This window comes from Rousettus aegyptiacus, unplaced genomic scaffold, assembly GCF_014176215.1.
Source record: "Rousettus aegyptiacus isolate mRouAeg1 unplaced genomic scaffold, mRouAeg1.p scaffold_m13_p_7, whole genome shotgun sequence".
In the NCBI taxonomy this organism is placed as follows: domain Eukaryota; kingdom Metazoa; phylum Chordata; class Mammalia; order Chiroptera; family Pteropodidae; genus Rousettus; species Rousettus aegyptiacus.
In genome coordinates, this window is record NW_023416310.1 from 37,110,661 (window position 1) to 37,125,869 (window position 15,209).

Here is a 15,209-nt window from a genome sequence, read left to right on the forward strand (position 1 = left end):
ACCTCTATTGTCCTAGTCAAGGATCAACCATCCATCAGACAAAATAGTGAGACCGTCCTAGACAAGCCAGCCTCTAGCTGACCTCTAACCATGGGCAAGATCTCAGCCATGACTGGAGAGCTGACTACTCAACCCAAAGCTTGTAAGAGCAGGCCCAGCAGAGACCAGCACTAACCAGCTGATCTGTAGACTTACGACTTATCATAACTGCTTAATGTTTGAAGCCACTGAGTTTTGGGGTTCTGGTAGCTTTGGACAATTACTATTATGTAGTAATTGTCACTAACACAGCTACTAATTTTGGTCCTTTGTATATTCCATTTCTTATCCATGAAATCAAGGCTAAGCAGTGACTTTGTTGAAAGAGAAAATTGGATCATGTACATAAAAATGACAATCAATTAAGAGTATCGTACCAAGTATATATATGTTAACAAAGGATTATTGTAGATATATTGTTTGTATTCAACGTGGACAACCTTGTATAGACCAATAATGTATAATTAGTATGTAGGTATATGTGGGGAGGGGGTAGATTTCAGTGATATAGAAGCGCAAATACAGACAGATATTTTCTGATTCTCTACCAGAGAGTTTATCCTACTGACTAAATCACCAGGTATTAGATAAAATACTCATGCAATCAGATGACATTTCTGAAGATTTCTTTGAATCTTGAATTTTTTTGACAACCTGTTTTGTCTGGAAATAATAATGAGTAATAGTGCGAAAAAAAAAATCTTTTGCTTTTCTTGTTAGGTTTTAAGTTTGGAAGGTAGAAGAAGAATCTTCTCAAAGAGCTAGAAAGATAAAAACAGTAAAATGACACAGGAGTGCCCTTCTTCCCCCACCCCAAGTTTGTCTAGAGGGAAATATCGAAGCACAGAGGCCTCTCTCCTCTCAAAAAAGCATTCATGGGTAAACAAATTGGTGCCATCTTTCCTGTGCCCTGAGAAGCTGTGAGTGCAGCGTGGGGAGAAAGGGTCTATCTTCCAGGGCAACAAAACAACTGCTGAGCCGCTCACAGAAATCAGGGGCTCGCTGGACCAGTTGAATTCCCACACCACGCACTCAAGGCACTTAACTAGTGCCATTTGTTGGGATGCAGCCAGCTAATTGAATTTAAATTAATGATGTACATTTCTTTTAGTTTAAGTTGTTAAATCGTATTTCCATGTTTGATAGTCATTTACTGAATCTTAGGAAAACATTGCATATATAATAGCATGAGGGAATCCCCTGTAGCATTAAAAAAAAAATAAAGCTAACAAGTTATATATGATTTACTCATTTGCAACACATCTGTATTTAAAAAAAAAAACAAAACAGTATAATCAGAAGGGGGATTGGGTTATTGATTTGAATTCCAATTCAGATATTTTCAGGTAGACTACATCAGAAACAACAAAAGATATAATTTTCTTCTCAAAATGGAGTGACTTTGGCTCCCTTTTTAAAAAATAAGAGCTATAGAGAAATAGTTTTTCATGACATGATAATTCTTTTTTAAAAATTTAATCAGACATAATTCTTTTTTTTCTTTAGCTCTCTGAACCCTAAACAGCAGAGGTAAAAAATAATTTACTCATAGCCAATTAATGTGAAAAGCTAAATATATGATCTTGTCACAGCATAAATGACTTGATTCTTTGCAGTTTGCTAATTTGGAAAAAAAAATGGATAAGGTTGTAAAAAATTAATGAAGAACATTTAAGGCAGATTTCTTGAAGTTTTTCTCATTATCTTTATCTATAGTGAATTTATCACAAAGCAAACACAGACAATATGCTTAAGTTTAGTTATTATTACATATGGGTATGCTCTTTCCATATATATAATATCACAGAAAAGACGCTGAGCTGAGGTCAGAAGACACGAATTTTAGTTCCATCTCTAGCACTTAGGGACCAGGAAAGCCTAAACTGTTTGCTTAACACCTCTATAAATTGGTAGACTCATGTATTAAGTGGCTATACCAATATTAGATTGAAATATTGATAATATTTGACCACTTTTGACCATAAAAATGACAATTTTATATGGTTCAACCTAATAGAGCTCTGTCTTATAGGGTTACTGCATGAAATAGAAAAATTTAAAACATTTTGAAGTACTATAAAATGTATGTGAGGTTCTTATTATCCTTGTGTGTGTGTGTGTGTGTGTGTGTGTGTGTGTGTGTGTGAGTGTGTACACATAGGAAAACAACCTGCTGTGGATGTAATAATAATCGATACAGATTGTCATACACTGACTTGCCTGGGTTACAAAAAAGATCAAGGAGACCGGATGGCATGAACCAACTTTTCTGAATGCTGGTTTCTTCTCCACTGAGATGTCTATAATTTTGCCTTTACATAAAAACAAACAAACAAACACAACTGTGCTTTAGAAACTAAATAGCTAGCAAGGGATTAAGTCTTTCTTTATCTGTTAGACAAATGAATAAACTGGCTCCTCTGTAGCCATTATCTGGATGTAAAGCATTTGAAATTGGGTCCAAATACATCTTTCCTTCAAAGACATTTAAACACTAGGTTTTAGTTCAAAAGCAAGCCATCTTGAATATTTGTAGTTAAGCAAACAGTGGTCTTCTGTCTTCAGCTTACCCTTGGGCCATGCAAAAATACCTAGCCTCTTCTGCTCTCTACTGCTCTGCATCTGCCTGCTTCCCAACACCTGACACCTTCGATCAACAGCATGCCCAAGTGAACCCAGCAGCTTCTCTTTCTTGCTAATTTAGGTGTGCTAGTCTCAGCTCAGCCACAACTTGTTTTTTGAATTGAGGTCCTGTGGAAGTAGCTGGCCATCTGCAGAGATGAAGAGGCACTATGAAATGCACAGATGGAAATCTAGTGGTCTCGGGAAGAATGACTGAGTTATTCCTATTTCTTATGGCTTTCTGACTTATGATGGTAGTGTACCATGGGGCCCAACTTTACTTCCTGCCCTGAGCTTTTTGTGCGTTCTTATAATGTTTACTTTACCTGGTCTGAATGGGTTTCTGCCACCTGCGAGCCTGGGGCTCACGCTCAGGGCATGTACCTGTCCCAGGACACTGCTCTTCCTTCCACAGACCTCTGGCTTGTTTAACAAGCACTAGTCATAATCCTTTTCTCTTTAGATATAGGTCTTGCTATTTTATGTGTGTTATATCAACACACATTGTGTTATCAGATTTATTTATCAGATTTATATTTATGTGACTTTTGGCCTTTTATCATATTCAAATTCACTCCAATTTTTAATTAAAAAAAAAAGGATTTATGATAGTTAAAGCCATTCAAAACTCTGTGCTGTGAGACTGGAAAGTCCACATCCGAAGAGGCTTTCCAAGAAAATTTTTAAGTAATTGTGGCTTCTTTGGAATGTTTGGATGGCCTCCTATGCTGCCTCTTTTTGAGGTAGCGACTCTCAGTAGGCACAGTGAAGAGAAAGGCACGTTTCAGAGTTGCACCTTGAAATGCATATATTTTAAGATCACCATATGATGATGTAATTATAAGTGGTATTAATACCTTTTCTATTCTGAACCTCAAATCAGTGTTTTTTTTTTTTAAGATTGAGATGGACAATTGTGGTTACCCATATGTTAAAGTAAATAAATATAAGCAAACAAAAAAATCAAACAATTTTTCCTAGTCTAGCTGCTTCCCAGTGATATAAGCAGAGCAGCTAGGCAACAGTAGATTTCTCAAGTCTGTTTAGATAGAGCCTCTTACAGACCTATTTTACATCACGGTGGCACAGATCCCCTTTTGTATTTCACAAGCAAGGGAAGTCTTTATGTTATATTATAGTCTCATTGAAGGACAGGAGTGACACTGTACTCTAGGAGATATTTCTTGTTTAAACAAGTTACAAGAAGACTATCTGAAGGGTAACAGCCAGGTTATGTACCCCATAAAAGTACAAATGATTTACAAATATTTAACAAGGAAAAAACTAATTATGCTGCTCCTGTCACAGAGAGGCCAGCCTCAGAAATGGTATAATCAATATGGGAATGCTAGCTGTAATACAGTTTCAGCTTTTTAACCAATCAGCCAAATAAATATATATATATGTATATATATATATATATATATATATATATACATATACATATATATATTTTTTTTTCAGAAAGTCTATAAACAAAGTTGAGCCCTCTCCTCCAGCCCTGTGAATTTTATACATGTATCTGATTGCATATAGCTTTCACATGTAAGGCATCTGAACACTCGAAAGTTATTTCCAAGGCCATATATAGGAGGGCCCATTTGGCCTGAGTTTAAAAGGAATTCTATGAGAACTGGAGGCTTCACAGTGGGTCGCTGGCACTTGTGTTTCTTAGAACATGTGTGTTTTTCCACCAAATTTTACTCTACTGTAAGCTCAGGAAATTGTTTTCTTATGATATGCATGTGTTTGAAGAGGTGCACATTGTTGTCTGTTTTGCGTGATATTATATATGTGTATGAATTTAATGATATAGAGGTGTTAGTGGGTATCTCAGGGCCCAGAGAAATTGCCTGGCAGAGAGGCATCAGTCTGGAATGCTACACAAAAAAAATGGCTCTCAGAATAGTGTGATGAAGGAGGTAATCAGGTACTGGTCATGAGCCCAACTGGGAAGTCAGACGCCAAGAGTTTAGTTCTCAGCTCTGGTCACTTGGTATTTATGATCTTAAGTAAGACTAATATGCTACAAAGCTTTCATCTAAGAAGTGGAACAAGCAATTGAAGCTTTTTTATACAGTTATGGTAAATTAAATAATACATAAAAAGTGCATAACACAATCTCTAGCACATAGTAAATACTCAATAAACATTAGCTAATAGTATCAAACCAAATTATTTCCCATTTCTAACTCATGTTGTCTTAGTTTTGCTAACTTCTGAATACAAACAGGGTCACATTCATAGTAGTGGCCCAAATCTTGCTAATGTTTGCCAGCATCTGCCTAACATTTGGGAACTGAGCACTCTGCAAGGTTCACACATGAGTCTCTCTCTCCAGACCCCATCAGTATTTACAGGCATTCCTGGGCTGTTTCACATGAGCTCATGGACCATCTCTTACTTTTCTTGTTGGTGTTGGCTCCATTTAAAGCCCCTGATGGTGGTGCTTTGTGCTGTAGCTACAGCCAAGATCTGAGAACAGAACTGCCTCCTTCTTGCTGCTTCCGAAGTTAGCAACTTCTCAGGAGTCAGGGTGGTGCCATGCTCCCCTACTCTCCCCCCAACTTGGGAACCCCCAAGTATCTTTCTTTCCAACTCATGGCTCAATTTATTAGCCCATTTCCCTAAAAATAAACTTCGACCTTTGCCGATAGCATCCTCCATGCACTCATAGGATCAAAGTAGAGACCAATATCTAACATAAATACAATGCATATGGTGTAAATGGCATGGAACTTTTCTATATTCCAACAGAATTTTACCCCATATAGTTTTGGGGGACATGATTTGACCCATGACAAATGTCTGAGTCCATATAATACTATTGACTCTGACAGGACTCCCTATGTTACACTTTCGGAGATGGGAATTTATCATACTTTCTACACAGAAAGTTCTCGGGTTCGGGCCACTTTTGATTTGTGGCTTCGTTTCAGTAGTTTGGTCTGGTTACCACATTTTATCTTGTATTAACTTTACTTTATTGCTACTGTCACAACAAAACACACCAGCTATTATCTTATAACAAACTAAAGTTACATTTCTAAACCATTGTATCTAACCAAACCACAGTGCTATAACACCTAATTTACAGTTTATTCTAATTGCATGGACACAAAGAGAATAAAATAAAAATAGAAAAAATATATATTAGATTTCATTGGCTCATCTGGGCCAAGTGCTTTGAAGTTTGAGAGGATGGTTATAAAACAGCTGAGGTGCCATGTTGCTCACAAGACTTCTATTTAGAGCTGGGCAGCTGAGTACACATTAGGGCTGACTTAAAATTGTCCACATGGTAGATTGACATCACACTCGGGTTCTCACACCTCTGTCCAGCCAAGCTAGAAGCCTGCTCCCCTAGGGCTTGTGCAGAGCTGCCTTTCCTGAGCTATGGGTACTGCTATATAAGGGATTCTTAAAGGTCTCTGGAAAGCAAAAGATTCTTACAGATAATCCAACAGACAAGTCAGGTAAGGGTTTGAAGGGATGATAGGAGAGAGCACAAGTACACAGACAGAAATGCGAAGTAGACTCTTTGTGCCTCGGCAGAAGCATACTGGTATATTTCCATGGAAGGGTGGGTGACTCTGTTAATGTTAAGAATGAAATACCCTAAAAATAAATGAAAAAAGTAAAAACCTGATTTCTTTTGTCTTCTTATAGGTTCCTGCACAAGACAAGATCATACAGGTTCAGAATGGCCTTACCACTCTTCTCTTATCCAAGGCTAACCTGTCCCTCAAGAGCCACCCACTTCCGAGGTAATGTGTAAGAAGTCCCTGACAAGGGCCTTACGAGAGGTGTTAGTTCCTTCTCCGTCCTTACCACATCAGGATCGGCTCTTCCTCTGGGTTTCCGTAACTCCCAATTATTCCACAAACTGTGGCCTGTGTATTAGCTGATGTTTTTGCACTCACCAAAATGGATGAAGAGGTGTTTTGGGAAATGGAATGGACAAAGTTTAACATGGGGGCGGGGGAATAGGAAAGATTTAGAGTGATCCCAGGTTCCTGGTAGTTATGAGTCGATATGGCAGAGCCATTCATGACCATGAGGAACCTGAGAAAGATAGAGATTTGTGAAGTATGAGAGTTGATTATCTACTTTTTTACACAATCATTTAACTCTACTAATCATTTATTACTTAAAATGTATTCCCTGGCACCACTATTCATAGTCTTCAGCCCATGTGTATGCCACAGGTTAGTTCCAGGTAAAAACCAGTTAATGACTGGTTCCCCTTAAACTACAGCAGACAGTCCTCTGATATCAGGCATTAAAGGGCTTCTTCCAGGATGTCCTCTGGCTATACTCTTCCCTACAAGGAGAAAAGATTGCAAGGTTACAGAAGTGAGCCCAAGCAGAGAATGCCCTTGCTTCCAGGGCCAGCACAGAACTTCTACCAGCTCCATCTTCCTGTGGGCAGACTACACTGCTGGTAAGTGCACATCGGGGCACCAAGAATGGTCAAGGTAAGCCACAGATAAGATGTGAAAAAGTTGGAGATGTCCATAGAAACACGGTGTGGGATGAAGCCCTTGTGGAATGTGAGAGTGTTGTGCCATGAGCCAGGATTTGGGGACAGAAGACCAGCTTTCTTTGTACCTCCAAATTCTAGTAGAGAATTCCAAGGACTCCAAAAGTTTTAATATGGAACCTGAATTTACAGGTTATAAAAATGGGTATTCACCAAGGTAAGAGCACAGAACATATTTTTTTAAATAGTTTGTTAGCTTGATATACTTTAATATTTAGATCTCTCACACATGTACTCTTGACCTCAGTCCTGAAACATCAGAAGCAGGTATGATTAGAGATGCTGAGAAGCCCTTTATGATCAAGGCACCCTAAACAGCTCTAGGATATGGCCATGACAGCCACCGATGTGGAACCTCATAGGGCTCGATCACTGACAATCAGCCTTTCACTAGATCTGAGACATGGAAAGAGACATATCACAGATTTGGGAAACTGGTCAGCAGGAAGGCCTGGTTCTTTTCTCTTAAATGATTTTGATGTCGTAGTAACTCAAGCTCAATCCCACTGTCTTCAAGCTCAATCTATTCTCTCTGATCATATCATGTTCATTTTCTTTCTTTCCTTTGAAAGAATAACATTTCAGTACTTGATTTTGTTTGTCTCACCCCATCCTACCTCTTGGGTGTTATACTAAATTTCTTTGTGTTTTCATAAACTGCAATATACCCTCCACATTCTGCCCATCGTTGTAAGGGTTAGAATACTATTTTCCCTTAGTTTTTGGTTATGTCTGTATTTCTCAAACCTGAATTATTGCTTTGACTGTTTTCTTATTTTCTTGCCCTCTTTCGCAACTAGTCTTTTTCTATCAACCTTCTCTATTTCCTCATTTATATATGGCAAAGAACAGTACAGATGGATATAGCAGTACCATTTGATTTCCTCAAAACATACTGGGCAAGATGCTGTAGCCAGAGTATGGAGAAGTATCTCCAGGCTTTAAAGGTCTCTGGCGAAAAGCCTACACAAGCAAGCGGTGGAGAACCCCAGTGTCTCTCATGCCCTGGTGTAGGAGACTGTATGACAAAACATGGAGGGAAGGGGAAGGTGTTTGCTGGGAAGGAGGAGGAAGAAAATATGATGTGGAGGTGACTGCCAGAGAAAAAGCTGAAGGAACCTGCAAGGGAAGGGGCCGTTCGTAACTTATGGCTGAGTTTCTGCGGAGGTTCACTGAGTTGCCGAATCCTCTACCTTTTACTGCACATTTCTTGAGTTTCTACAGCGAAATGCAAGAGAATGGCCACTGCAAGGGCAGCCCTTTCATCAAAAACTTAGTGAAAGGCATCTCTCTGCCCACCTGGTACTTCTACAAAGAAGTGGAAGACAGTCCCTGCTCTCCAGAGGCTTCTAGTGCTCCTGGGGCACCAACATTCATACATAGGAAGGTGACATAAGCTGGAGCTGTTTTCTGAAAGAAGGCAAAGGATAAATCCCAACCTCATCTGTCATGTGGTGCTTGTTGACATTTGTCTCACAGAGAAATGGAAGGATGTCTTTCTGCTGCACAGCCAGGCCAACACGCACAAATGCAACAACAATTTTTACTCTGCCTGTGACATCCTAGACCAGCCACAGTGTTTTCATGACCATAGTCTCAGCAGCCTCTGCCTGGGCACAGATTCTTGGCACATACACAGTTGACCCTTGAACAGCACGTCTTTGAACTGTGTGGGTCCACTTACACACAGATTTTTTTCAGTAAATACTGTAAGTGTATTTCTGCTTCCTTATGATTTTCTTAGTAACATTTTCTTTTCTCTAGCTTGCTTCTTCATAAGAATACAGCATATAATATGTATAACATGCAAAATATGTGTTAATCAACTGTTAATATGTTATCAGTAAGGCTTCCTGTCATTAGTAGGCTATTAATAGTTAAGTTTTGGGGGAGTCAAAAGTTATATGCAGACTGCCCAGGGGGCCGGCACCCCTTATCACTGCATTGTTGAAGGGTCGACTGTGTAATTAGGGTCTCTATTTGTCTCTGTGCAGCCTGAACTCTTTATGGTGGGTACTGCTTGTACAAAACATTTAATTACTACATTTTGCTTCTTTTTCCTTGTACATACTGATATTTTAGACCTAGTCATGATCCACAAGCCATATGTGCTTGGACTTTAGGAAAATAAAATTGTAACAAAGTTAAGAATTCCCGAGTTAAGAGACTTTGCAGAATTGTTTTTATTTCTATATCGATTCATTTGCCATCTGTGGTCTTCTCCAGCCCTACCCAAGCAGAGATCGGATGAATTCCATGAACAGGCTTCATTCTAACCAGTTCCTGAGACAGTCTGGACCAAAACAGAAATGATACGATCAGCCTCATGCCATCAGCTAAGTGATCTGGACTCGTTCTGTAATAGTATTTCTGCAAATACCCCTATGTGTTTTCATTCTTCCCTTAAAATTGTGTTTCCCTCACAGCAGTGGTCCCCAACCTTTTTGGCACTAGCGACCAGTGCGCCTCTGAAAATCTAATGCCTGATGATCTGAGGTGGTGATGAGAGGGTGATGTTAGTGCTGGAGAGCGGCTACAAATACAGATGAAGCTTAGCTCGCTGGCCTGCTGCTGAGCTCCTGCTGTGTGGCCTGATTCCTAACAGGCCACAGACCCTTACAGGTCTGCAGCCTGGGGTTTGGGACCCCTGCCTTACAGTCTTTTTTCTTCCCAGACTGGGCTCTATAGTATAGTATCTCATGGCAGGAAATAGAGACCTCTTAACTTCTTTAGCAAGACATAAAATTGAAAGCTACATTAAGAGAATCAGACCACAATGGTGTAAGTTCAAGGAATCCAGAAGGAAGAAGAAGGGGCAGGGTCTGGCTGGGGTCAGGGACCCCACCTCCTCTAACCCTGGAGAATGGTGGAGAGAAGATTGGAATATGAGTCAGAGGAAATCTGTTAGATGTCATGGGTCTCGTTGGCCCTCTTTGGGCTGAGGTATGGAGGGGGTGGATGTGTGAGAGAGGTATAGTGATTATAGTAAGAAAAAGAGAATTCTGTCTAGATTCCAGTCGGGACTCTAGAACAGACCATCCCTTCCTTGGCTGTTTCTCCCTCTTCCATTCGTACTCTTCTATCCTAACCTCACCTCACCAACTTTTAATGCTCCTCTATGAAAATAAGTTTTGCTTCTCAACCTGGTTAGGCAGAGTGAAGTCCTCCAATTTATCTTTCATAGGCCACTATCATATTCTGTTCAGCGTTGAGGAGACTCAGAAATCCCCTTGTCCTCTTCAGAAGAGATTTAGAAGGCAGTTGAGTTGTGATCCATTAGGATTGTGACAGCAGGTCCTATACCAATAGACAAGATAGCCTTCAGCAAAGGTTGGGGATGGAAAAATAGCCATGGGGTGAGTGAAAGATGTGGCAGATCCAGGGGGAAGGTAGGTCACCCAGGAAAGCTACAGCCAAGAGAAGACACGTCATGAGTTACCACAGCCATAGACATCATCCATGACCACCGAGACCAAGAGGCATTTCAGCATATCTCCACCTCTACCTCCAGGTGATTTTAATATTTAGGAAAGTTGTATGATAGGATTAGCCCTTTCAGGATGGGCTGGGGTCTGCAGTTAGGACTGCAACTATTTGTTTAATAAAAATGGAAAGATACAGAAAATCAGTTCAGTCATTCAGTAACCGAGCCCATAGTCTAAACTTGTACACAACCAACAGCAAGCTGACATTGGAAAACTGGCCAGGTGACACCAGCAGTTGAGGTAGCTTACTCTCATTTTAATAAATATGCAGATTTTATTTCCCTCAAACAATAATAAAAAAAAAAGAAAGAAAAGAGAGAGCCACTGCAACTATCCCCACCCCCTTATACTAATTCATGCCTTGTGGCTAAACTTCAGCACTGTGCTGATATGGACATTCTCAGTTTCTGTTTAGTTGTGCTGTAAAAATATATTTGCATATTGCAAAATACTCCACAGGCATAAACTTAAATTCTGGTTCCTATACATAAAATGTCCAAAATTAATTATGTTGATATGAAACTGACAAATATTTAGAGTTAGCTAGGCACCATAAGAAATAAAAAATAAATAAAAGGGAAAGGCATGAGGCTGGCAATCAAGTTACAGTAACAGACATTAAGGTGTGAGAAGGTAGTGGCTGCCCATGACAAGGAGAAACTCAGGCCTAGCACATTCAATGACCAAGAAAAAAAGAAAGGATAAATCACCTTAACCTATATGGTTGGTGGGGTGTATCCTGGAGGCTGAATTAGATAAAGGGTGGGACTGGGCAGTCGTGAGGGCTGATCAAGCTCCAAAGGATGCTATAAATCATAATATTGTGCCAATTAACCCAGCATTAAACTGCTTGCACAATTTTCATACTGTAAATTTGCCCAGCTACCACCAAAGTAGGCAATGCCATGCTACAGGAAAGTAACAAACCTACCTCACCATCACTACTAGCTTAGAAGTGAATTTTTGCAAGTTGGGAAATACAACCCAGGCTTCCTTCCAATCCCCAGAGCAGCTTGCTGATGCCACTCAATATCACAGTCCTTGGAAGCTGAAACTTTGTAATGGAATAGTGGGTGTTTTGGTATAATTTACCTGAATTGTTATGAATGTAAAGAAAAAGGTGTACAGATTTTATATGAAATCTGATTTTTGAAAGAATACCAAATTATCAACTACTCTTGGTGACCACTTGTTTCAGCCTATTCCTGAAGAGAAATGGCTTTTGATCTAGGTGTTAAACAAAGGTCAATATTTGAAAGTGCAAATAGTCAAGACAACTATAAGACAAGAGAAATGCCTTTCTGGCAGGGAGTGCTCATTCTGTATGGACTTCTATTCTCTAGGACATAAAATTTGGGGAGTTCACATGACAGTGCTTGCTGAGCTCATTCGCTAAATAGAAAAACTTTAACTAATACCCTGTCTTCTTCAACAAGTATGAACTAGATTTCTCGTGCATCTTGACAAGACTCTGGGATAGTGTTGTGAGGATGAAGAGTAAGAACTGTGAGGTCAGGAAGGCTTGGACTTGAATTCTGGCTCCATCCCTTACTGGTTCTGAATCTTAGCCAAATTTACTCATCCTTTCTAGAAAGCCTTTAGTCTCCTCATTTTAAAAATGAGAATAATATCAATGGCCATTTAGAGATGTTGTGTTATTTGAGATAACACAAGTAAAGCATCCATCACCTTGAAAGAACTCAATGAATGGTAGCTTTGATTATTACTACCCCACTCAGCTCTGTTTTTCTCATTGCAAATTGGCAAAGAACAATGCCTATTCTTTCTGCTGCAACTACACTTTCCCTGACTGTAGTCTTGGGATAGTAGGTCTGTATCCTAATACATTTTCAAATAGTTCTTTCGAAAGAACTATTGGCACATCTTGACATTGTCCTTTCGGATAATTTGATGACCTCTTTACTCCAGAAGATTTACCAAAATACAACTGGAGGTGGGTTTTCATGATCCATTAATCAGTTTCCACAGTAGGAAATCTACTTGTACATTCTTTTAATACTCTAAAGTAGACTATGGTGGCTATCGATTCTGCCTGCCCATCATTCTTTCCCATCTCACTTTTTGAGTAAGATCTCTTCCTTTTAATGGTAGGATTAGAGTTGAACTTGAGCCTGGCCATTCATAGTTCTCCATCCCCTTGGTTGCTGTGATGGACTAGTTGATGCACTGGGAGCAAAAAGCTGTTTCTTCCTCTGTAGTTATTAAACCAGTTCTGTTTAATCTGATATCGTCAGAAGTGTTTTGGTATTTTTTCCCCCTCTATCTTAAGAGAGGCTTGCTGTTAGTGTGAAGAGTTAACAGCTGACTATGTGCAGGTACTGTTCTAAGAATTTTTTTGCTGTTCTCTCATCTACTCCTAAAAATATTCTGGCTTGTAGATCTTACTATAACCTTATTAGAAGATAAAGAAATTCAAGAATAGAGAGGTAAAGTAACTTGCTCAATGTCACATATCTGGAAAGTGACAAAGACAGAATCTGAATCTATGCAGTTTGTGTTATTAATCTCTAAGACAGTATTTCTCAACTTCTTCCCCCAGGAGTTCTTGAGCAATGTCTAGAGATATTTGCGGTTGTAAGGACTTAAGCAAAAGGTGCTAAACATCCTACAATATATAGAATATCCCCCCATGAGAAAAAGTAATCTGCTCCAAAATGTGAACATTACCAAGTCTGAGGAATCCTATTTCATGCCATTCAAGTTGCCAAGTCTTGATGGGCAGAAATGAGGGAAGCACCCAAATTGTGCTCATGATGGTCCCTAAGGCTCAAAACCTTCCCGCCACCTAAACGAAAGATGCCCTTTATGTTGAGTGAAGTTTGAGTGAGATGTTCTTTCAGGTTGCAGTCAGGAGAATTCCGACTAATAACATATGCAGCGCCCATTTTTATTTTACTCTAGTCACAGACGTTTGAAAAGATGTGCATGATTCCTGTGTGTGCTGTCAACTGCCCACCTCAGACCATCAGGATGAGAGTGACTGTTTTTCTCTCTCCATATCAAGATGCTTAATTAGCACTTTCAGGAAAAAGTGATAGGGATGAGCTATAAGCCATCACACTTATCACACCGGTCAGGGTGGAAATGATCCTCAACAGTGTTTTTCTCTACCTTTAATTTAGAAATTATGATTCAGTGAGAGATCCTTTCTCAAACATTTAGGCTTAGAGGCAAATGCATGCTCAACACATCTAATCCAGGAATCATTTTTATGTACATTCTACTTGTTCTGTCTTTGCATCCACTCTGGAATTCTCTTTCATCTTATGTGCATTATAATAGACTGATGTGTTCTAGAAACACATCAATAATTCTGTGTGTCTGTGTGCCTGAAGGTCAACAAACTACTTTCTTTTTTTAGTTATAATCAAATGACTGCCGACACCTCGAAACAACTAGAGAGCTGGAGGGGAAAAAAAAAATCTACGTGTAACATTCAGCACATCTGCAAATTCAGGAAATGTGGAACAGACCTGGAAAATTGCCAAGAAGCTCCCATTCCTGTATATTTCACAGCAACCATGAATATATGAGATGATAATATTTATTTAAAAGCCTCAAACTCATGGAATTCTGCTATGTATTGGGCATGTCACTTTCTTGTAGCAATGAGGTGTACATTTTGACACTTAACAATAATAAACCTCATAGGCAAACACTTTTCTGTATTTTTTTCACTGTTTGAACGGGTCTGGGTTTTTCATACATGAATACCTTAGATTATGAAATAAATCCTTATGTAAACAAGATCTTAAATAACTAATTAAATTACCTCGAAATTTTTAGATGCTCTATGTAGGATCTATTGCTTTAAAATATTTCAAGTTGTCCACTGAAGCTAAAATGTGCTTGGTTTCTGACTATTAAAACTTTAATCTGATTAAAATAAATGAACTTTTGGAATCTCCGTCTTATATTGGACACACTAAATAATTCTCAAATAGTCTTCTTTAGGGGATTGCAGAGAAGACGAAAAAATAAAAATGACTTTGCTTGGCCCCAGTGAGACCACTTTGGTTGACATCATGATGTATTAAAATCAGAAAGTACTTACCAATGTCAACCATTGAATTGGATGATATTTTCAAGGTATTATATTTTTTCTCTGTTTTACTTGTACTTCTATTGCATAGAATATTTTTCCTCTGTTAAAACAATTTCATAAAACATGTCTCTCATTTTCTTTAAACTTTGCTAGTGCAGATTACATAATTCACTGTTTTATATTGTTTTCTGTGAATATATCATTTAATTCCAATTAGTTAAGTTTGAGAGATTCTCTTAAATCTAGCAAAATTCTACCTATGTGTTCCATAAATATCTACTAAATAAGTTGAGAGGCTGCATGGTAGAGTGGAAAAGTATAGCTGGGAGTTTATACATACATATTAGTGGTATACACTGGGAAAGATAAATATCTGAGTCTCAGTTTCCCTCATCTATAATAATACACTAATGTTTCTGGCTATGGCAATTAACTGGCACTAGGCTTATTCTGC

At 38.9% G+C, this 15,209-nt stretch overlaps 1 protein-coding gene across 10 annotated transcripts in view; it reads left to right on the forward strand.

The window, feature by feature from the left end:
* LOC107500100 overlaps positions 1-14,890 on the forward strand; it is a 523,620-nt gene extending 508,730 nt beyond the window's left edge. For 5 of the 10 annotated variants that reach the window (XR_004952069.1, XR_004952067.1, XR_004952068.1 and 2 more), the window contains 2 exons: positions 6,331-8,913; positions 9,431-9,724. Coding sequence is in view for 2 of the 10 variants with exons in the window: in XM_036224749.1 (XP_036080642.1) it covers positions 6,331-6,428; positions 7,051-7,105; positions 14,072-14,243 (325 nt within the window). In the remaining 8 variants the exon portion in view is untranslated. Of the gene's footprint in view, positions 1-6,330; positions 8,914-9,430; positions 9,725-14,071 lie in introns of those variants that run through there. The other 5 variants (XR_004952077.1, XR_004952066.1, XR_004952071.1 and 2 more) reach the window with 5 other exon arrangements.
* The last annotated feature ends 319 nt before the right edge of the window (positions 14,891-15,209 follow it).